General features: G+C 40.2%; 1 protein-coding gene across 1 annotated transcript; it reads left to right on the forward strand.

Annotated features, from left to right (window-relative positions):
- The first annotated feature begins 293 nt into the window (after positions 1-293).
- LOC117250307 (ceroid-lipofuscinosis neuronal protein 6) lies at positions 294-22,248 on the forward strand. Its single transcript, XM_033616400.2, has 7 exons — positions 294-491; positions 3,040-3,160; positions 3,273-3,371; positions 9,981-10,169; positions 13,618-13,673; positions 16,849-16,971; positions 17,913-22,248. Exons 1-7 carry the CDS (start codon positions 439-441, stop codon positions 18,181-18,183), a joined length of 912 nt encoding a protein of 303 aa, XP_033472291.1. The 5' UTR covers positions 294-438; the 3' UTR covers positions 18,184-22,248.
- Positions 22,249-23,695: the final 1,447 nt, after the last annotated feature.

The following is a 23,695-nucleotide window of genomic DNA, read 5'->3' on the forward strand; positions in this document are numbered from 1 at the left end:
ATGAATTAAAGTCAGTACATTAAAGTGAAATTGATAAATGATTTAAAGATGCCTTTTAAAAGTATCAGATCAATGTATTAATTTATTATAATTAACCACTGAAAAAAAACTATTATAATTCCAGTTCGCTCCAAAAAATACAAAATGTTTTTAATTCATGTGCTTTTTTAAGTTTTTTTGTAGTTAAAGTTGTTGACTTTGCCTACAAATCAGAACTCAGGGTTAACTGTGCCCTTGTCGCCTCTAACTCCTCTGCTGCAGTCTGATTGGTGGATGAGGCGGAGGGGCGGGAACAAGGCGGCAACAAGGAAGTGCAAAGGAGTTGTGACAGAAAGATGTTTACTGCAGTTTAATACCGTTAACTTTCCATCATTTGGACCACGGGACGGTCAGGGAGCACTGCTAGTTTCACAAACGATAGCAAACACGGAACTGAAAATGCAGACTGTACGAAAACGTCGAGGAAACGATTCACAAACAACACAAACTAGGTTTGTACACACATTAGGCGACGGTCGGTGTCAATGAAGGAGAGCAGAATGGGTTCAGAAACATGGAGATATTAAGAAATTAACGTCTTTATAAGCTCTTGTTGCGAGTTACAGTTCAGTATCTGCTCTCCTGCTTGTTCGGCCGCATCATGTGTCCAGAAACGAAAACTAAAGGCGGCGCGACTGCGTCAAAGTCAACGGTTGGACGCGCGATTGAGAGTGAGCACGCGCTGATTAGCTGTTGGTGATGTAAATTAAAGTGTAAATTCGCTCAATTTTAAAACGTCTCAACTTTCAGGCTCATTTAAATGCGTCTGTTGTGAAGTCTCATAGCTGAGAACAAACAGAGTAACTGTATAAACAACCTTCATCATGTGACAGATATATACATCTACAGATATACAGATGCAATACCGCTGGATGTTAACCTTCCTCTTGTCTGCTGGTCCCACTGTCCCACGACTGAACCAGCAGGAATGATGCTGGTTGACTGTTGGCTCATCACCAGTACAGCTGATATTGAAAGGCACCTCACTGTTTTCATAATTTACCCTGCAAAAGTTAACCTGGTGCCTGTTTCTGGGTGAGCTGTGGGTCAGTGGAAGCTGTAAATAGCTTTGTTCCCTTCCTGGGTTGGATTGAGTGATCTTACCATAAAACTTCAAATAATAGCCCGGGCTATTATTTGCTAAAACCACTGAACTCAACAGGCTATATTTGGGACAAGTGTCTATATATAACAGGCCTTACATTCCTTTCACACAAAGGATTGCTCAGCAAAGATGGGAAATGCAATCAAATTGCTTATTTAAACCAGTACGAGTCTTAGTGTACGTTCAAACCAGAAGCTTCCAAAGAGACAAAGTCTCTCGCGGACGCCCAAGAAACACGACTGTCAAAAATATTTGTGGCAGCTTGGGTCGCTTTAGTCAAAAAAGCACAAATCTGTGTTGATAAAATGCTTTGCTTTGCAGTATGTCATCCCATCCCATTCAAACCAAGCAAGGAAGACTTGCATGCTGTATTGCAACATTAGCCTGCAATTCTCTCCTGTATTACTAACATTGCACACTTTAAAACTCACCAGACCAATCAACTACCCCTGCGACGAGGTCCCAAGCCTCTTTCTTTTTATTTTGGTCTCTGTAACCGAACAGCGACACATTATGAAGGACTGAGTGGGCGCGAACGCAAGTAATCAACTTCTCGATATCCATTGTCGGAACAAGTGTGCTGTAGGAACCAAAGTTACATGGCTTGTTCTCTGGGACCCGTTTCATCGAAGCACATCAGCATTCCGATTGGTTGTCGCCAAACTGCGTCAGAGCTCATTACCATAAAGTTAAACAAGTTTTAACTTCTCTCCAAACCCGCTCCAGTAGCTTTAGTCGCCCAAGACCAGTCGGCTGACAATCAGATTGCCCAAGTTGCCCAAGTCGCTGGGCTCTCATTGAAAATGAATGACTTCCGGAAGCTCTTTTGGAAGCTCTGGTCACTGTTGGTTTGAACATACAGTTACTTGTATAAAATTAGGCTTCAGATAGCATATTAATAATGAATTCTTCATTTGATCTAGCTCCGACAGACTTTTAATCTAAGTTTTACGGTATTTGGCCTCACTATGCTTGTGGGTGCACAGATATACAGCAAACTACATGCACTTGCGGTAAGTGTTAAGGACAGCAGTCGGCCTTAAATTAACTGAAAGCATTGTGGAAACAGTAATGGACAAAAAGTGAAATGATGTTGGTCATGTGTAAAAAAAATGATCCACCACAAAGAAAAATAATTATACAATACTGCAGAGATTAGTCAGAAGGCCCCTAGTAACAAGGACTCTTTATCCACAGAAGTTACATTCAGTAGTGAAGTACCCATTCAGTTGCACTCATCTTTTTTTTTCTTCCAGTACATTAAGTACTTTGCTGAGCCATACTGGCTGCATTCAGCGAGCGGCAGGAAATTGCACAGCAGCACACAATGCACGATGAGTACAATACACAGAAATACACAGATGCTGGTGCACACATCATTTGAGTTTGATTTCATGAAGTGCAGGAAGAAAAAAAAGAACACTTATATTCGCAAACGTACAGTAATTTCACCTTTAACGTAAAAGCCTATTATGGTATTTATGCACTACATTGTGCAATTTTCCCTTTCCCTTTCCTTCTTTTACATATTTACCACAGTGTGCTAAATATATAAACTCTTCAGTGCAAATGCTTGAGAAAGGTTTTTTTTAAATTTCCATTACATATGTGTACCATCCTGCTTTGCAGTAGTTAAAAGCTAAAGTGCTTTGTTAACTTTTTTATGAAGGATGTTGCCTAATAAAAAAGGAGTGATAACGTAGATAAGTAAAATCAGCAAGGGCGGCCATGGGTTTTAATCCGAAGTTACTGCAGCAATAAACACCATTGTAAACCCTACTTTATTACAGTATTCCCAACATGTCTATTAAATGCTTAACCTCTGTTCTGCCCTTTGCTTTTGTAACGTTGTTTCATTACAATGACTTATGGTCACTGTAAATGTGTGTTGACAGCACTCCTGGCGGTGTGAAGGAAATCGTGGCACAGCAGAAAAGGCAGCACTTCCACTCCGACCTGTGGTTCTGCCTGACTCTGCAGAACTGGATACTGGACTTTGGAAGGCCTATTGTAATGGTAAGGAGGAGCGAAGTATGCAACACTTACCTCATACAGTTTTAAAGAGTGTAAAAAATGATGAAATCACTGGTTACAGACTCTAATAGTTTCTTGGTATCATTTGTATTAGATTATCCTTCCTCTGGAGTGGTTTCCCCTCAACAAGCCCAGTGCTGGAGACTATTTCCACATGGCATACAATGTCATCACACCATTCCTAATGCTCAAGGTAAGTGTTAACACAACAAAGGATTTTGGTGGTTGTGAAAGAGGCTAATTCAAAGAACATTCAGTATGAGACAATGAATCTACTCAGAGTTTATACTATAAAATATCAATATGTAATCATGCAATTTAAAGGGACAGCGCACCCCAAAATCAAAAATCCGTATTTTTCCTCCAACCTGTAGTGCTGTATCCCTCCCTTAAAAAGACACTACCTGACTTTTATCAATATGTAACCTGTCCAACCAGACGGGATAAAACTATTGATCTTTGTTATGGGTCTGTTAAGGAGGCATATAAATCTCTCCCATTACCCCCCCTGGGCTCGGGGGATCACAACTGTGTGCATCTCCTGCCTACATACAGAACTGTGTTAAAGAGGGAAAAGGTCCATACAAGAGACATTAAGGACTGGACTGAGGAGGCTGTGCTTTGCTTGCAGGAGTGCTACGACTGCACTGATTGGGACTTGTTTAAAGAAGCCTGTGGTGATAATCTTGATGAACTTGCTGATGTCACTTGTTCATATGCCACCTTTTGCAGGGACATGATCATTCCCTGCAGGTGTGTAAAAGTGTTTCCCAACAATAAGCCATGGGTCACTAGGTCAGTTAAGGCTTGTATACAGGCCAAGAGACTTGCTTTTAAACATGGAGCAGTCTCCGAGCTGCACACAGCCACTAAGGAGGTGAGAATTGGGATTTTAAAAGCAAAGCAGGACTACAAATGGAAGCTGGAGAACAAGATGGCTATGAATAATCTTGGATCTGCTTGGTCTAGCATGAAAGCCATTGCAGGCCTCCAACACTCTAAAACCAGCAGTATCATCTCTTTTGATGGCTTTGAGTCAGACATTGAATTTGCAAATGCACTTAACTGTTTTTATACATGTTTTGATGCTTTTGATTTTAGTCAGCAAATACAGGAGGTGAGTCATAAAGTGAGTGACAATCAGCACTTTTTTATTTCCCAGAAGGACGTTGAAAAATCCTTCTGTTCCCTTAAACCAAATAAAAGGTATGGTCCTGGTAACAATTGTGGCCGCTTGCTGAAATCTTGTGTGAAGGAGCTGAGCTCTATTTTTCAGCACATTTTCAATCAGTCTCTAAAGATGCAGCATGTGCCAAGAGTCTGGAAGGATGCTGTTGTTATCCCTGCCCCAAAAATCAGTTCTCCCAAAACCCTCAATGATTTCAGACCAATCGCACTGACATCGATTGTAATGAAATGTTTTCTTCAAAATTTCAGATCTAACAATTTTCTCAAAACTGAGCATGACCTTGATCCCATGCAATTTGCTTATAGACCCAATAGAGGGGTAGAAGATGCTACAGTTACTTTATTAAATTTGCTTTTTAAACATCTGGAGGGGAAAGGAACACATGCGAGACTTTTATTTATTGATTTTTCATCTGCTTTTAATACAATCCAACCCCATGTTTTAGCCTTAAGGCTTTTAGAGCATTTTAACATAAGCAACAATCTTGCGGGTTGGATTTTGAATTTCTTAACTGACCGGACACAGAAAGTGAGAGTGAATGGAGCTGTCTCGGATCAGGTTACATCCTCCACTGGCTCCCCACAAGGATGTGTGCTGTCTCCTCTCTTGTTCATCCTCTATACAAACATGTGCCGCAGCAGCAGAGAGGATAGAACCATTTTAAAGTACGCAGACAACACAGTTATTGTCAGCCTGCTGAAAAACAATGACACGAGCCATGGCCCAGTGGTTAATGATTTTCTTGACTGGTGCAGTAAATCTTTCCTTGAGATGAACATTTCCAAAACAAAAGACATGATCATTGACTTTCGTAAAAACAGGGCTTCAAATCAAGAGGCCACAGTTTCAAAAGGTCAGATAGTGAAGTGTGTCAACACGTACAAATATCTTGGAACTGTCATCGACAACAAACTGAACTTTGAGGCAAACTGCGAAGCACAAAAAGGGACGCCAGCGCCTGTTTTTCTGAGAAAGCTGTTCACTTTTAACATTGACAGGACCATGCTGACCTTGTTTTATCGTGCTTTTACTGAATCAGTCTTATCTCTCTGTCATGTTTCATGGTTTGGAAACATGTCCTTTAGAAACAAAAACTGTTTAAACCAAATCATGAAATGGTCTAGGAAGCTGATTGGAGAGTCTCAGCTTCACCCAGAATCCCTGTATGCTAAACAGCTACAGAGGATAGCTAACTCTGTTGTAAGAGATGACTCCCACCCTCTTAATGGTGAGTTTCAGCTGCTCCCATCAGGTCGGAGGTTCACGGTACCTGCTTGTAAATCCAGACGCTACAAAAACAGCTTTGTACCAGCAGCCATCAGTGCTATTAACAAGTGAGAGAAACTGTAATATAACTTATGTATTTATTTCTTGTACTGTTTCTTTTATCTTGTTTTTATGAATGGCACATCTTTATCATTTGGCTTGGTTTGACGCATTCTTAGGCCTTTTTATCTAACTTATTTCGCTTTTTATCTTGGGGCCGTCCTTTTTGTTCTTTTAGCCTAAGCACTGCCGTCACTTTGTCTTGTCTTGTGGTGTTCTGTGTGTTCACAATACGAGATGACTCACTCACTGTAAACCGAATTTAACCAAGGGTACAATAAATATTCTGAAGTCTGAAGTATTTCAATCTAGATTGTTTGGTGTGGGTTAATGGAACTTGATGGCACTAGGCTTGTGGTGCTCAGCTGCTCCTTCGTGTCAGAAAGGGGTCAGTTGAGGTGGTTTGGGCATCTGATCAGGGTGCCTCCAGTTAGAGGTGTTCCAGGCACGTCCCACTGGTAGGAGGCCCCAGGGCAGACCCAGAACACGGCGGAGGAATTATATATCTCATCTTGCCTGGGAACGCCTTGGGGTCTGGAAAGTATTGGTGGGCAGAGGGATGTCTGGGGTGCTTTGCTTGGCCTGCTGCCCCCGCGACCCGACCCTGGATATGTCGATGAAGATGGATGGATGGGCTTGTGGTGCTCGAAGTACCAAAGAAAATACATTTAAAAACTCAACAACAATGTCTCTTTCCAGAAATCCTGACCTGGTTACTCAAGATAATCCACAGACCTTGTTGTGAGTGGTTTCATGTAGGAACTATTTCCTTTCTATCAAACTACACCCGCCAACCGTATCATCATACAGAGGAATCCCTGCATCTACTGCTAGCTCAACTAGCACCACTGAGCGTTACACGTTATAGCTCAGCCGAAAAGGATGCAAGTAATGTTTAGGAGAAGATGCACGCTTCCTTCTGCACAGTGTTACAGTTGGCAGGTGTAGTTTAATAGAAAGAAAATAGTTCCAACATGAAACTGCTCACAGAGTTTTTTTAAATCATTTATTTTTTTGTACGTTTGAGCACCACAAACTGAGTATCATCTACTTCCATTATATTGGAGAGAAGGCAGACATCTCTATGGTCAATATCTCCAACACTTGGCAACTCACACCAAAACAAGATTGATAAAGAACACTATAGCTAAGAGGAAGATATGTAGTTTTGATTTTGGGGTGGACTGTCCCTTTAATTAGTTTCCTTTTATTCTCTATACAAGACTGATGAAGCCCAAATGTGACTTAACACACACTTTCCTAATGACGTAACTTTTACAGACAAGCAGGCCCATCATTGTTGCCAACAAACTGCCTACTATCCATCAGACAGGTAGAACTGACTCCAGCAACAGCACAGAAACATTTCTCATATCAGTGGAATCACTTTGCTCGCATAAAAAATATTTGCAGCCCAACCAGTTGCTGTAGGCACGGCTGCAAACATACAGCAGAAAGCTAATTAACCCGTGGTGCCAATTATGAATGACCTTTACTGTTGCAAATAATTACGCTGAAAGTCTTAAATTCCCAATAGGCTTCCTGACAGTGATTGGTTCACCATGGGTTGCCTCTGCACTCTTATTTCATCACTGCAGGGAAACCTGGCACACGTTTGTGAATAAGAAACATTTTACATACACTTTGTACTGTGTGTAGCCTGATGAAGCCTTTGTATTAGAGTTATTTACACTTAAAAACGTGTAACACCTTTGGTCACACAGACTTTACTGAGTATTAAACACTCTTCTGTTCAAGCCTTTTTATTTACACAGTTACATCAGGGCAATCTGTTGCATCGTTCTGTTGCTTCACTGACAAAACATGTAGTTCTTTAGGGCTTTTAGCCTTCAATTGATGGGATAGTGCTGGGGATGGGGGGGATGACATGCAGCAAAGGGTTGTGGCTCAGAATCGAGCCCCTGGCCGCTGCAGCAAGGACAAAACCATTGCAGGTGGAGCACCTGCTCTACCAGGTGAGCTCCTGCGCGCCCCAAAAACGTGCTCTTTTAACTATTAGTTGTTCTAATGTTTGTATAGCTTATTATCCATTCCTTGTATTCCTTATAATAGTTTGTTCAGCTTGAGACACCAGAGAAACAAGTGCATTTCCTTATCAGTCCTGTTCTGGGACACTCAGGGTGTCTGCAGGTCCTTTAAAAGTCTTATGATGTCCTAAAGTCATTAAATAGTATTAATTTGACTTTGCAAGGTCATCTGTGAACTTCTTTTTGTCAAAATGAGTCGAGCTTTCCTGCATGACAGTCCACATCACTGACATTAAATCTTTAAACCTAAGACTGCATCTTAAATTGTCTTTTTACTTTATCCTTGCACTTACCTGTTGGCAAAATGTAGATTAACCTAACTCACTCTAATAACCATATTCCTACATAAAACCTACCTCTACCAGGACTACGCAGTATATACTACTTACCTTTATTACCTTTGTTACCTGCAATGCTTGAATAAAAAAAAACTAGTCTTAATTTTGGAAAAAAAAACTATCCTGAAAAGCTCTTAAAACGCACTAAATTTAAGTGTCTGATACCTGCACTTCACATGTTGTAAACTCTGATGATAATTAGGATTAAAGATTGTTATTGATTTCCACACCTTTCTCTACATATCCCTACCTGTTGTGTTTATGTTGTAAACATTCATGTTTTATTTTGCTGAATATTACCCCTTGATTCTGCAGTCAACTAATTTCCCCTCGAGGCTCAACAGTTCTGTCAGTGTTGTATGTGATTGCCTTGTTATTACAAACCCTGTTTCTTTCATGTGAATATAATGATAATGTTGCCTGATCGGCAAACCCAGGGTTAAGTGATTATCAGCTTTATGAGACGCTTGTTCAGCGTGTTGTTAGGCTTTGTGAACTGAGTGGTACTGTAACTCTGAGCTGCTTGTCTTTTATTTTGCTTCAGTTGTCATTAAGGATCAAAAAAGCCTCAGTAAAGATTTTGTGACTTGTTTTAACTGTTGATGTTTCTACAAGCTAAACTGACACGTGACCCAAAATTATAAGGTAACCTAAAGTGACATGCCTGCTTTTCAAAGCACATTGGTGAGATTCCTGCACACAAAGACCTGGGGGTTGATTCCTGAATGTCTGCAGTCTGCCACATCACAGCGCTGACAAGACCTGAAGAGCAGAAAGAAATAGGCACAAAACAGGGTAAAATATCTGAAATACAGCAAGTATAAAGGGACAGTTCACCCCAAAATCAAAAATACATATTTTTCCTCTTACCTGTAGAACTGTTAATCAATCTAGATTGTTTTGGTGTGAGCTGAGTCTTGGAGATGTTGCCCGTAAAGATGTCTTGCTTTTATCTAATAGATATATATGCCCAGCTTGTGGTGCTCAAAGCGCCAAAATAATACAACAGCAATGTCTCTTTCCAGAAATCATGACCCAATTACTCAAGATAATCCACAAACCTTGTTGTGAGCAGTTTCATGCAGGAACTGTTTTCTTTCTATTGAAGTACACCTGCCAACCTTATCACCACGCAGAAGGAAGCGTGCATCAACTCATGGACGAGAGGCTTGTGCTCGTCACAGCGCAAGATGTAAACAATAACGGCGTCCTCCTCGGCTAAGCTGTAACATAGTTAGCTCAGTGGTGCTAGGTGAGCTAGCAGTAGATGCAGGTCTTCTGCGTGGTGATACAGTTGGCAGGATTAGTTGTTAGAAAGAAAATAGTTCCTACATGAAACCACTCACAACAAGGTCTGTGGATTATCTTGAGTAACCAGGTCAGGATTTCTGGAAAGAGACATTGTTGTTGAGTTTTTAAATGTATTTTCTTTGGTACTTCGAGCACCACAAGCCCATCCATCCATCTTCATCGACATATCCAGGGCCGGGTCGCGGGGGCAGCAGGCCAAGCAAAGCACCCCAGACGTCCCTCTGCCCAGCAATACTTTCCAGACCCCAAGGCGTTCCCAGGCCAGATGAGATATATAATTATTATTCTGGCACTTTGAGCACCACAAGCCATCTACTTCCTTTATATTGATGAGAAGGCAGACATCTCTAAGGCCTATATCTGTAACACTTTGCAACTTACACCAAAACAATCTCGACTGATAAAGAAAGGTCATGTCTGCAATTGTGTTATTAGATGAAAAACCCTACTTGCTTTGGATTATGCACATTTAAAATTAAGATGAATTTCTACAGATGTAACCAAAACAATGAATTAGTAGTAATAGATGACTCACCTTAAGATACAGTTGGTGTCATTATGCAGAATGTGTGTGTTGCTGTTTCTTTCAGCTGATCGAGCGCAGTCCACGAGCATTGCCTCGCTCAGCGGTCTACCTCTGCATTATCACTTTTGTCATGGGAGCCAGCATCCACCTGGTGGGAGACTCCATCAACCACCGGCTCATCCTGAGTGGCTACCAGCTCCACCTGTCAGTCAGAGAGAACCCCATCATCAAAGACCTCAAACCTGCCTCTCTGGTGAGTTGTTCTTTTTAAAGCAGAGCAGGGCACAGCAGGGTGAAACTGTCAACATGTTGTCTTGTATGTGATAACTTACTGGTCCCTATACGAATTTTACATAGTCTATTAATATATTCTGTCACCTGTCATAATGTCATACAACATGAATCTGTTTGTGTTGCTTGCCGTGACTCTCCAGGGACAGTTCAGTGACATATTCTTCTCTTCCGCCTGTGACACAAACTGACAACACACCACCGAAAACACATCTGTGTCGTCACACTTGTTTGATCCTGCAGAGCTTATCCTGCTGTGTAGGAGTGCAGCTTGTTCTTCTCTTTCTTTTGTCATCGCTATCACATCTTTTTGTGTCATCCTGAATCCCGTACTTAGCGTGGAGCATCGTAACTCTGACAATGATGTGACTGTCAACAAGATATTTATTATAGGTTGGTGTATGGCATATCTGGGGCAGGACAGAAGGAGGCAGGACTATTACAGTGTATAGGTTAAATAATTTAAGTGAAGTTTTTAAGTACTGGCTTGATTTGACCCTAATCTCGGAGGGTTTTGACAAAGGTGTTTGACTTTTTCACACTCTGCATTGAACATAAAAGGAACACAAAAAGACACATTTAAACAAAACACATAAAGGCACTTTGAATATAGTGGAAGTAAGATATGTTTTGTTACGGTACAAAAATGACATCTTGAGGGTTTCCCACACATTAATTAATTTGTTGAAGCCCACCACAATATCAACATCTGGGGGGGGGGGGGGGGGGGGACATGAACATGAACGCGCATGCTATACTCCAGATGAAATTACACTTCTAGTTCTTCACATAGTGATTTTTTAATTCCTTCAATCTAGAAATGATGAATTTCGCTTATTACTCCTTTAAACAAACTTCAGACGATCCAAAATGTAGCAGCGCGTCTACTCACCAAGACTAAACATCGTGAACACATTACTCCAGTTTTTAAAGGCTCGGGTTTTTTTTTTGGTTTCAGTTTTTAAATCTCTTAATGGACTGGCTCGTGGCTATTTATGTTGGTCAAATACATTCCCCCTAGATCCCTAAGATCCTTTACCTCTGGTCTATTAAATGTCTCCCAGAGTAGAACTAAAAAGTACAGTGTCATTGGCCCTCGTCTCTGGAACAGCCTCCCAGAGGACGTCAGACTCTAGCTTTTATCTAATTAATTGGTATCAAGCCTAAAGGGACTCACACAAAAATACTTCCTGTGAAAACTGACTTATTTGGACTCGTTTTAGTCTCAGGTCAGGTTTTAGTCAGTGCTTGTGTTTTTGATACGAGGATGCGCAGCCACAAGAAATAATCTTTTCATCCCTGCACTGTATCTTTGTTACGCAACTGCACACGTGTAATGGAAGCACATGCAAACCCACTGACACCATCACAATCAGTCAGGGAATAATAAGCATCCTATTGTGCCCCTTTTGTATGTGTAATACATTTATTATTGTGTGTATTTCAGTGGTACACTTACGATCCAAGCTCTGTTTAACATATATAAAAACAAACTGAAGTATAATTTTAAGACACTGTAAATTATGTTTTACTATCAAACAACACAGCTGCCATCTGTGAGTATTTCTAGATCAAATAAAAACATGAAGAAGTGATGACATGGGACTTTTAGTGCTGATGTTTCTGTTTATGTAGGTTGTGTGAATTCAAACCAACTGTTAAATGTTTGAATATCTGCTTTTTTTTTAAAAGCATTTGTTTATGGAGCTGTAGAGCTTCAAACAGTCTGCATGTCTGCAGCGTGCACACTAATAATACTTTCAGATTTCACATGCACTAATGCACATGAAAAGCACTGATTATTTGCAATGCATTGTTTTTCAGTTAATTATAAGCAAGTCAAGTACCTCCCAACTGCGACAGAAGTTCTGTAAACAGATTAATGCTACACTATAAAGCTGCGTTAAGAGATCCTTAGGGTGATTGATTTAAATGTAGAGCATTGGAATTAACTGATAAGCGCATTCAGCTCTTAATGAGGATTTACTTCAGAGAAAAAATGTAAGTGTTGTTATTCTGTTATCACAAAAGCTTTTCACACTGAAAGAACACGTAGATGTAGAAAAATGTCAACGATTTTTTTTTAAGTTACTGCTTTTTGAAATACACAGAACAGCAAAATATGCACTAATATGAAGTCAAGAGGGTTTAGTGAGTGATTAAATGTCATTTAAATGCCAAAGTAAAGCAAAAGCAGATGAGATGAACCAGGAGTGGATCAATGCATTCTGCCAGGTTCAACCGGTCTGGTGTTAAATCATGGGTGGGCAACAAGTTAAAAGAAAAAAACAAAGCATAAGACATTTCCTCATCTCCTGTTTGGATGATGGTGGTGGAGAATGCTGTCTAGTAAGTTGGTCAATGCGATGTTTAACCGGGTTGAGGCAGCAGTAGCTCAGTCCGTGGGAACTTAGGAACCAGAGGGTCCTTGATTCAAGTCCCCATGTGGACCAAGTGTGGACAGGCAGCTCGAGAGATGCCCGCTTGCCTCCTGAGCACTGTCAAGGTACCAGTGAGCAAGACACTGAACCCTCAAACTGCTCCAGGGCGCCTTAGTATGTCTGACCCTGCGCAACCCCCCTCATTTAATTCATATATGTGGTGTGTCTAAAAAGAGGGATAAGTGCAGAGGTACATTTCATCTGCCAATTGCATGATAGTGCGTAGGGATGCACGATATTGGTAAGTCAGGTATCGGCTAATATTGGCTTTAAAATTAAATATTAGAATCAGCCAACATGCTTTTTCTTAATTTGCACAATGAATGAATATAACATACCTTCAAAAGTATTGTATTTCATGTCTCCATCTGCTGGTGGACCATCATGATAAGAGTATATGTGCATAATATGATGTTAATCCACTACAGAAGAGACTTGATGATCGCTAAAAGTAGGTAGGGAAAAAGTGGATATATTGATATTGGTATCGGTTAACAATCAAATGAGTTGTTACATATCGGCATATCAGATATTGGCAAAAAAAAAAATCCAATATCATGCATCCTTAATTGTGTGAATTGACAAAATTAAAATGAAAAAGATGTTCAGTTGGGTTGAGATCTTGTGACTTAATGCCATATCAGATGATTCACATTAATTTCATATTTAAACCATGCAGGTCCTCATCATCTCCTGTTTGGAAGCATCTACATTTATGTTCCTCCACTTTTTTTTATTCCTAATTTGCCACCTACAGACTGTAGATGTGATTTCTTCTCAGAGGCTGTAATGGAGTGTAATTGGCACTTGAGCAGTGGGGGGCACTGTTGCACAACACATAGTGGAGGACCACGGTGCTTCTTCACCAGTGCTCTCAGTCACACAGTATATTGTTCCATTAAAACATACTTGTTACTGTTGTAATTAGTGTCTAGTTATATTTGATTTCTTTTTGTCCTTCCTTCACAGATCGACTCCTTCGAGCTGCTCTATTATTATGACGAACAGCTGGGACACTTAATGTGGTATGTACTGATAATTATTACTGCTGTGCACATACAGTGCTGAGAAATGTCTGGAATGTAGCAGAATACAGGATCAAATGCTTTGCTATGAACTAAAGTTTGTTAACCTCTTTGTTTAAATGTGAATGTTAAATCTGATTTTAATGAATGTTGTGTCTTTTGGATGCAACAAACCAATGAAAGTGTAGATGTAGAGAATTGTAACCCAGTGGAGCCCATAAGACCTGCAGCTAGTTATTAGTGTGCTGGAATCTGTGGCTTTATTCCATCTGTAAATACAAAACAGATTTTAGGATGAGAAAACTGAGCAGGTCTGTAGTGAGAATATGCACCAGCTGTGTGAAGCTGAGAGTGCTGACTGGAAACTGAAACCAACAACTGGGGCTGTAAGCGAGTCAGTTATGTCAGTGGAATTGGATTTGGCTGTTTAATACGTATATTCAGCTAATGGTTCTTTTTTTTGTTTTTCCATATGAGGTTTGAGAGTTTGAATGGAGTTTGGCTGAACATTCAGGGTGACAGCAACGTTAAAGTAATGTTGAAAACGAGTCAAGTTAGCCTTCCGAGCTAATGCATGCTAACTATGCAAAGGAGGGATCTGAAATGTGCAACATTATTTGTTAGCATGTACTTGTATTAAGTTGCTTTGAGGTGTTTATTCACCACTTCTGAGCAGGAATCAGAAGATAACGTGATCTCGGAGCCTGCCTGGGTGGAGCCTCTCTTCCTCCAGGCAGCTGCCTTCGTCTCATTCAGATTCACCCTGGGTCTGGGTTGGCAGATGCCTGTACCAGAGAGTAGATTGGCAGCAAGAGTGCTCACTCTTGACTGTCACTCGACTGTTCCATTTTAAAGAATCTTAGTCGCCTGAGGGGTCTCTGACTACTGATTCAAATTTTCAACTTTTGGGGGCAGACCTACAGACAACATGCAGGAAAAGAAGGGCAGATTCGGAGAAATCTGTCTGGATTTACTTTGAATAATTTAAAAATTTGGTGAATTGGGGCTTCATTATGAGCAGTAAGATGAAGAGGTGCTGTGTATCTCTCCCTCTTTCTCCTTTGGCCTTTAGTTTTATGGCTGATAACGACCCGCTATTACGTATTCACTGTGGCGTTGACAGAGTTTCAGTTTGCGTACTGCTCTGTTTAAGTGTATGGTGATCCTCATGTGGGTGTGGGCAAACAAACTGCCATAAATTCCAGCAACAAGATAGATCAGTGATTCTCTTTTCACCCTCTCACACATTGGTGCTCTCAGAAATCTAAGATGGTACAGGGCGTTGAGGTACTTCTACATATTAAATTCTGAAATCAATAAAAGTATATAAGGATGGCGTGTTTAAGACACACACCATATGACCACATTGTTCCTGGTTTCCTGGGGCCGTTGTTGATGTCATATCCCTTTGTCTCCCCTCGTTTACTGTCACAACTGTCAACTATTCATATAGGCACAAATGCTCTCCAAATTATCTTTTTTAAAACACTTAATTACACATTTTACAAAGGCATTTTATTCCTTCATTAGTTGGCAATAGTGGAGTGATGACAGGGAATGAGGGGAGTGAGACATGAGGAATGACATGCAATAAAAATGAAGCGGGGATGATGTGGTTTATGGTTGGCGCCTCAACTCTTGAACACCACTGCACCAATGATATTCTTTTGTTTTTTTATATGAACACACAAATTGATTTAAATGTGTTTTTCTTTACTTAATTGCAACCAAGATAGGTGCTGTTATTTTACAGTCATCAGACTCGTTCTAAAGCAGTGGTTCCCAACTGGTGGGTCAAGGTCCAAAAGTGGTCATGGCTCCATTTTGAATGGACCACAAGTGACGTGAAAATGTGTCATGTTTGTAAAAACGGCACAGAGCTTTTATTTTGAAGTGTGGTTTCCTGCTGTGGAGTGAGTGATTAACAGACAGCTACTTGACAGAGACAGCAAACTAGCTTGTCGACATGGCCACACGCAAGTATGACACCGACTGTATTAAACTCTGTGGACCTTGAACTAATGATTAAGGAGAAATCTGGACCCCATGGGTGGACCAGTTTGAAACCAGTGGTCTATAGGATACTGGTATAAAAGCAGCAGCTGTGTGCATCAGGCCTCGGTGGCCCTACAAAGCAAGTTTGAGTCTCTGAGTCGATTGGTTTACTGACAAATTGTTTGGCAAATTGAAATGAATAACACAGTTAATGAAACAAGTAATTGCAAATGAACTCATCTCATCATGTCACAGTGTTTTCAGCACCACAGTGTAAGAGGAGGGAGGGAGCCTCGTTATCTCTGATGAGTGCATTATTTATTATCAGTGTTATTGTTCTTATACCAAGTTCACTTATTAAATTTAATAATAATAGACAGGCTGTGTTTAATTTGTTATTTTAATTTAAAGTTGTTTTTTTTAATCTGTGGTTGGGTTTAGGGCTGCAGCTAGCTAGTTTTTTTCCCCACGAGCAACTAATCTGATGATTTTTTTTTTTTTAATTGAGCAACTAATTTATCATTTAGTCTATCAAGCTTAAAAGTAAAAATAAAATAATAAAAATATTCCAGTTTATTCTGTGCATTGAATTCCATTGTATTTGTTTGCAATGACAATTAAAAAAAAAAAAAAGATAAAAAGGAATTACATTGAATTGAGAGGATCGGGTCAGTAAATGTTTATTTTAATTTGAAACAGTAATTTCATTATCAAAATAAACAGTTAATTTTTTAGTTGTTTGTTTGATTAATTGACTTATTATTTCAGCCCTTGTGGGGTTATTTTGTTTTACAGCTGGTATCAAAGAGTTTGGTATAATCACTGTTGGTGTGGTTACCTTCAGTTCCACACACTGATTTTAAACAGTGGTTTGACATGAAAACCTGCCAGCTGGTTTCCTACGGCTATGATACAATATTTGTTAATTATTTTCCTAGATGTTCGATTTGAGAAACAAACATCAACACAACCTTTTCTGAACAAAACCTTGAGTTCATAAACTTTAGAGTGAAAATAAATTGTTCTTCAGTCAGAGGTTTTGTGAAATGTTTTTGGCTCAAATGTTGCCCTGCCAAATTGTTTTTTTTGTTTGTTTTTTACATCATCCCTGTACAAAGAAATACTTGAGTCTATCTGGGGTCAGGTTACTGTACAGTTTCTGCCTCTGGTTTTATTCCAGGTACATTCCTTTCTTCATCGTCCTGTTCATCTTTTTCACTGGCTGCTTCACCAAGGCCAAAGAACAGAAGAAGATTCCCGTCTCTGGTTGGCTGTTGCTGGGACCCAGCGCCCTCTACTATTGGTCAGTCGCATTTTCACATCTTTAACAAAACTATGTATTCATGGACAACATGTACAGAAGGGTTTCAAAGGCTAGCGTTGCAGTACTGTGAATGATATAACTTGAACAGAGAGATCCACATTTCACAGATACCTTTTCGTCCTTTAAGAAGTGATTTGTACTCTGTGATTATTTCAGTTTAGTTTTGTAATTCAAAAATAGCGAAGGGAAGCCGATGTGCAAAGGAACAGTAACAACACTCAGTGAGATGAAGAAAAGAGTGAATAAAAGGTATATCATATATATATATATATATATATATATATATAAAATATACTTAGATACCGCAGCAGCATTTTTAGACAAAGCATCTTCTTTTGTCGAATGATTGACAATAAACAGAGTATATTGTTCGCTAAAACAAAAGAAAGAAACAAAGAAAGAAAGATGGATAAAACCTATTTAAGTTGCCGTATTTACTGACTGGAACTTTTGGAAATTGTATTTTCTGTTTGCACCACTTGGCTTTGATGAAAACAAGCTCTCTTATTTCAGTCGTCACTTTGTGCAGAAATTTAAATCAGTGCTGCTCTCGTCAAAAAACATTGCTTTTTGGAAAAGGATTAGTTTTTATTTGAAATTTAAGTGCTGATGTAATGAATTGAACATCTTCACTGTCGCGTTGTCTGCAGTATTGATACATTGGGACCAGCTGCACTTTCTTGTTCTCTCTTATTGTAACTGATAACTACAGTCATTCTGCTTTTGTAACATGTTAAAATATTTATCTTTAAAAAAAGTATTTTAAATTTTATGCCCTCAATGTCAGTTTTCCCCGTTGTGTCAGATGGTATCGAATATCGATATTTTCAGGGTATTGTATAGAAGTTTGAAACTCACACCTCTTCATTGTACAGTTAGTAAGTTTTGACATCTCTTGCCTTTTCTTTAATATCTTCCAGGTACTTGGTCACTGAGGGACAAATCACTGAGCTTTTCCTCCTCACCTTCCTTGCCATGGTTGTCATGGTGTTACACCAACAGCGCAAAGGCCTCAGCCCAGACAGCAACGGCCTGTTCCTGTTCTGTAGTTTCAGTGTGACTGTGCTCCTGGTGGCACTGTGGGTGGCCTATCTGTGGAACGACCCGGTGCTACGCAACAAGTACCCCGGACTCATTTATGTGCCCGAACCTTGGTCCTACTATACCTTACACATCAAGAGCAACCACTGATATATATCTGTTCAGGTCTGTATGCTTGTGTTTGAAGAAGGTGCTGTGACATCAGAAGACATTTACGTAAGTGTGAACTGACTGATGCATATGTTTCTTTCTTCAGCAGTTTTTGTGTAACAGGTCATGGCTACACTCGGACAGTGACTATGTTTATGTGCTCACTAATATTCCACTTTTATTACAAAAGTATTACGGGTCATGTAAACATATTCTTTTTGGGTATTTTTAATTCATCCTTATCCAGAATAAAGAAATTTCAGATTAGGACGTGGGATTAGGGTTGGGACTCGTTAGGGTTTTTTTTTTTTTTTTTTTTTTTTTTTTTTTTTCCCTTCTTGTCTGCATTGGTCTTCATAGCTTAGCGCCACTAAAGGGTGTAAGCTTCTTGTGAAGATTTATGCACTGTTAATCTTGCAGTCAAGTATTTTATACCCATAATGCGTGGTTGTGACCGTCACCCACCCTCCCTGGAGACTAGCCTAACAGCCTTTATTGGAAAAACTTCCTAATGTGAGTCAGAGAGGGCCGTGATACACCAAAGTGCGTCAAGGGGAAAGTAAGGAAACAAGCAAGGGGGAGGGGGCAGGTGCTTAAGTCCTGAGTTATATAGTGACAGTGCATGCGGAGAAGAAGGAGGAAAAACAAATAAACAAACAAACAAAAAAAAAAAACGTGAGAAACAGGCAGTGTCTCGTTAGGATTTTAACGATTCCGATTCCTTACCGATTCCTTCTTAACGGTCCGTTTCCTCTTACCGATTCCTACATTATATTCATTATACTTGCTACACTTAAACAAGTATATAATAAACACAAATGCAATCATACAAATACAAAAACTTAATTCTAAAATACACATTTGTGTGTGGTGCGTATTTCAGATTTAGAGCTTGTATCACCTCCCTGAGAATATATAACAACTGATTTCTACAGCAATGTAATAAAAAATACTTATATGCATTCATGCTTGGGCACTGTTATTTACGTGACAACCCCTCGCTGGAAGCATCGGACCTCCTGCCACCCGCCTCCGCCTTGATTAAACACTAAAAATTAAATAAAAGAGGGAAACAGGTTTTTCCTGTTTTATCTTATTTTGTTATATTTCTCCCTCTCCCCTCGCTGGAAGCCTCGGACCTCCTGCCGCCCACTCCCGTCTCAAACATGGAGGTCTGCCTCTCCACTGAGCACCCACAGTTCAGGCCTGGCCTGTTAAATAGCCTGTAACCATGACAACTGTGTGACACAAACTCAGTGCTTTAGTAATTAAATAATGTCGGGCTCGGTCGGGTTCAGACAGAAATATGTGGCCCGTGCCGCACTCTAATGGAAATGCATGTGACGTTTTTTTTTTACAATCTAGGAACCGTTTGCAGGAACCGTTACTCCAAATGTGATGGAACCGTTTCAAAAAAGAACCGGATCCCAACTCTACGTGGGATATACTATTATTATTCAGATTTTAATAGCTTTCTTTGGGCATGTATACAGCACGTCCAGAATTTGTGTCTCAGCTGGGGTTTTACTGCAGTTTGTGACAGCTGTCGGCAAGCTCTCAAGCTGTCATCCGTTTGCGACTCAGTCGATGTGACGAATCTTCCGATGCGCAGAGGATTGTGAGTCAGAGTATCAAGATAATCACGCTGGCTTGTGTACTGCAAAATGCTATCTATTGGGACTTACTAAATCTTTCTCTGGCATACTATACAGTATGGTAGTGTGGGTACTGGAACTCACAGCAGCTCACCAATATTTTACAAGGCTGGTTTAGAGATGCATGCCCAAAAGAAAAGCTCACATTTCTGATCAGAAGAAGACACCCCTTCTTTCAAACATGCTGAAAGTCTTAGATATCAACAGGTTTTTGGATGTGTGTAAATATGGTGATACCAACTTTTTCAAAAAGGTGGTTGAAGGAATGAAAAAAGGTCAAACAAATCTGCCACTGGTGGAAAACTTTGAAAAAAATCCTGTTTTGATTCAAAGAAGCAAAATGACAAGAGACAGCCGCTCTGCTTTTCCATATTTTAACGTGATACACAACATGTTTGGCGCACGTTAATCAGAGTATGCACAGCAGCATGTAAACACAAATATCAGTGAATATTCATATTCATTGGTCACATAAACAGATAAGCAGGAATGTTGTCTTTTTCGGAATAAGGGCAAAAAACAGAATATTTTGTGCGTGTAAACATAGTCAGTGACAGTGATCAATGAAGGCTGGTGATGTGCACCAACCTCACTGTTAAACACAAGGTTCTGCTGGCACAGCAAGATATTCAGACGGGGATTTGTCTCCTCTGTTTATTTCTATATTGACACACGAAGACTTTAACAGGTTGGAACTGAGCTGGTTGGTCTGAATTTGCACATGCAATCAGACCTGTAACACTGCTTGGATCTTGTGACATGAGACACTTTTGCTGTAATGAGTTGGAAAATCAGAAATTGAAATTTAATATTAAGACTCATTAAGTTTTATTTTATTTATTTCTTTTTTTTAATTTGCTCTAATAGGAATGTGTCTGTTTTGTTTCATTGAAGGTGTTACACTGAAACCAGAACAATACAAACATGCCGCAGGTTTGTTGTACATCAGTATGTCTGCAATAATTTAATTAAACACAGATTTGTTTAAGGATAGGCATATTGTGAGTGAAATGTCAAGAAAATTACAAAGCCCTTGTTTACGGCAGGTGAACATGCAGAAGCTGCTCTGGAGCCCTTTAACATTTAGTTTTAAATTGGGCTTCGCTGGAGCATAATGTGAGACAATTTGTAATTAATTAAATTACCACAAACTAATCTTCACTCAGAAAACGTAAGGCCTTCAGGCCCCCTTTGGCAGTTCTGCTCCTTTTGTAACTTTGGTAAACTTGTGAACACAGAGCAAGGTCAACTGTTGGCACCCTTTGGTAGTAAAAAAAAGTTTACGAACTGCCCTTTAAACCAGACAAGTCAATGACAACACTGACCTGCTATGAACAAAGTAAAGGTGAATACATGTATGGTACATTCGTTGAAATAATTAGAGAAAAATCTTACCTTGTTTAAGCTCATTGAAGATCAGTTGAGGAGTGAATGCCGTGAGACTGATCTTTAACAATTGTCTGTTTGTTAAATATATGACCACCAGTTACAGCTACTATACACAGTACAAGTTGTGATGTCTTGAGAGGTCGGGAGCTTTTCTCATGGAGCTTTGGAGGCGAGGGTGCAGGGAATGAAGACAGTTTGAATTCAGTATCATCCTATAACAGGTCACCTTAATTCTTGCAGACAAACAGTAAACAAACAAACAAACAAACAAACAAACAGATATTTAAATTAAAAGTCTAATTCCGTTACACATCAGGCATTGTCTGTCCCGTCACTGTTTATCTTTTAGCTCCTTCACCAGAACAATCAGCTTATCTGTTTCACCTGGGCAGCAGCCATTGATCTGACTGCCCTGCATGCTTACCATGGGTTTTGCAGTCTTTTCCTGGATGTCTTGATCATTTGTAGTCATTACTGCATCCATCAGGAGGGAATGTATAGAGAAAAAAATAAGAAGAATAAATTCTCTCAGGTATTGGTTTCACATTTTGACAGATTTTGGTGATGTATGTCGCCATTCTCTTAGAAATGAGAGCTGTTAACTGTGTTTCCATATGTGGTCAAAGTACTGTTATAATCCAGCCCTGTCACCAACATGCACTGCCTGACATCATCCTGTTTTTATTGTATTATTTTTTATATGATGTGTTTAAGTAATGAACCATAGAAGTGTTCACAATGAAAAGAAGCTATTGTAAGAAGGACAAGGAAGCATGAGTGGATTACTTTTGTGATCCAAATGAAGTTATTTTTATGAAAACAGAATTTAACTGATGAATTGTTGCTGATTTGTTTTTGACATGTTGACTTGCTCTTGTAAAATTGTAATTGTAATTACTGTTGCTGTTCCTTTGCTTAAGATCACTTTGTTGCTGGTAAAATACTGTTCAGTTACTGGTTCCTCACTGCCTAGATTTTACGTACATTTGTCTTAAATAAAATGTTGAAAATTACCTTCTACTTGATGGTTCTTATTAGGTCCACCAGGCCATCAGGCATTTGGTTGTGTGTGAGTGTGTGTATCTGTTTGTCCAAAGCTAGTCTCTATATACAGACTCTACATTCAGTGAATGTAGGGTCTGTAGGCAAACCCCGGAGATCTTGCCTCCGGAAGAAGAGCGGAAGAGCCCTGGTTTCCGGTTGTAGGCTGTTTGTAGTCCACGTGATATTGACCAATCACGTTTGAGCCAGCTGCAGTTGTTGCCAGGTTAAACAGTCTGTGTGGTGAACTAACGAGGCGGAACATAATTGGCGTCACTGCAAACTCTGAATCCATTGCAGTGGTTCAGCATATTTACTTATATATCAATGGAAGTTGGAAACGGAAATCCGCCTCCTCCGCCCAAATCAAACCAGAATGCCAAAAAATCTGGGGTCTGCCCCCAGAGGCTGTATTGCGGTCTGCCGGAAGTCAGACGCCGAATACAGCCGATGGTTTCCGAGAATGGTCCAAAGCTAATCTCACACACTACTGGACCAATCAGCCTAATACTTTGTGTGCACATTGATAATTGTGTGCTCAAGGACATCTTGTGGTTACGGTGATTCAGGCTGTTTAACACCGTCAATGACTGCTGACTTCTCATTTCTTTTAACTGGCCAGTAAGGGCTGCAAGTCATCAACACAATCACACAGTAAAAGCATAAAGAAAAAAGGCATGTTCAGTAATGGTCTCAGCTCAAGATAAGCCTCACCGAGGCTGTTACATGACACATTTTGGCTTGTCGTGGCTCCAAACTGACATTCATTCATTCATTCATTTTCTAACTGCTTCATCCTCTTGAGGGTCGCGGGGGGGCTGGAGCCTATCCCAGCTGACATCGGGTGAGGCAGAGTACACCCTGGACAGGTCGCCAGACTATCGCAGGGCTGACACATAGAGACAGACAACCATTCACACTCTCATTCACACCTATGGACAATTTAGAGTCACCAATTAACCTAGTCCCCAATCTGCATGTCTTTGGACTGTGGGAAGAAGCCAGAGTGCCCGGAGAGAACCCACGCTGACACGGGGAGAACATGCAAACTCTGCACAGAAGGGCTCCCACACCCGGGATCAAACTGGCAACCCTCTTGCTGTGAGGCGACAGTGCTAACCACTGTGCCGCCCCTCCAAACTGACATGTAAGGGATAATGTATAGTGAGCCAGTGACAGTTGAAAAATAACTCCCGACAGGGGAATGGAACCCCGACGCGCATTATCCCGCTTAGAACATGGCTTACTACTAAAACATTCAGTGATGTGACACAAAATAATGATTAAAGCACGTTTTATTGATTCAAAATTCACAAAAAGAAATGCCACTCCGATCCTATTTGGCCTGTGTGGACTAAAGTTAACTGATTTTGATGCTCCTTAGTCTAAGGCCGTTGCTATGGCGTCCCTAGCAACGGAGCAGCAGA

Source organism: Epinephelus lanceolatus, chromosome 2, assembly GCF_041903045.1.
Source record: "Epinephelus lanceolatus isolate andai-2023 chromosome 2, ASM4190304v1, whole genome shotgun sequence".
NCBI lineage: Eukaryota > Metazoa > Chordata > Actinopteri > Perciformes > Serranidae > Epinephelus > Epinephelus lanceolatus.

Bases quoted from the DNA above. Each gene is read 5' to 3' on its own strand.
- LOC117250307 (XM_033616400.2), top strand. From the start codon at position 439: ATGCAGACTGTACGAAAACGTCGAGGAAACGATTCACAAACAACACAA. The intron at 492-3,039 runs GTTTGTACACAC...GTGTGTTGACAG, and splicing joins TCACAAACAACACAAACTAG to CACTCCTGGCGGTGTGAAGG. The intron at 10,170-13,617 runs GTGAGTTGTTCT...CTTCCTTCACAG, and splicing joins ACCTCAAACCTGCCTCTCTG to ATCGACTCCTTCGAGCTGCT.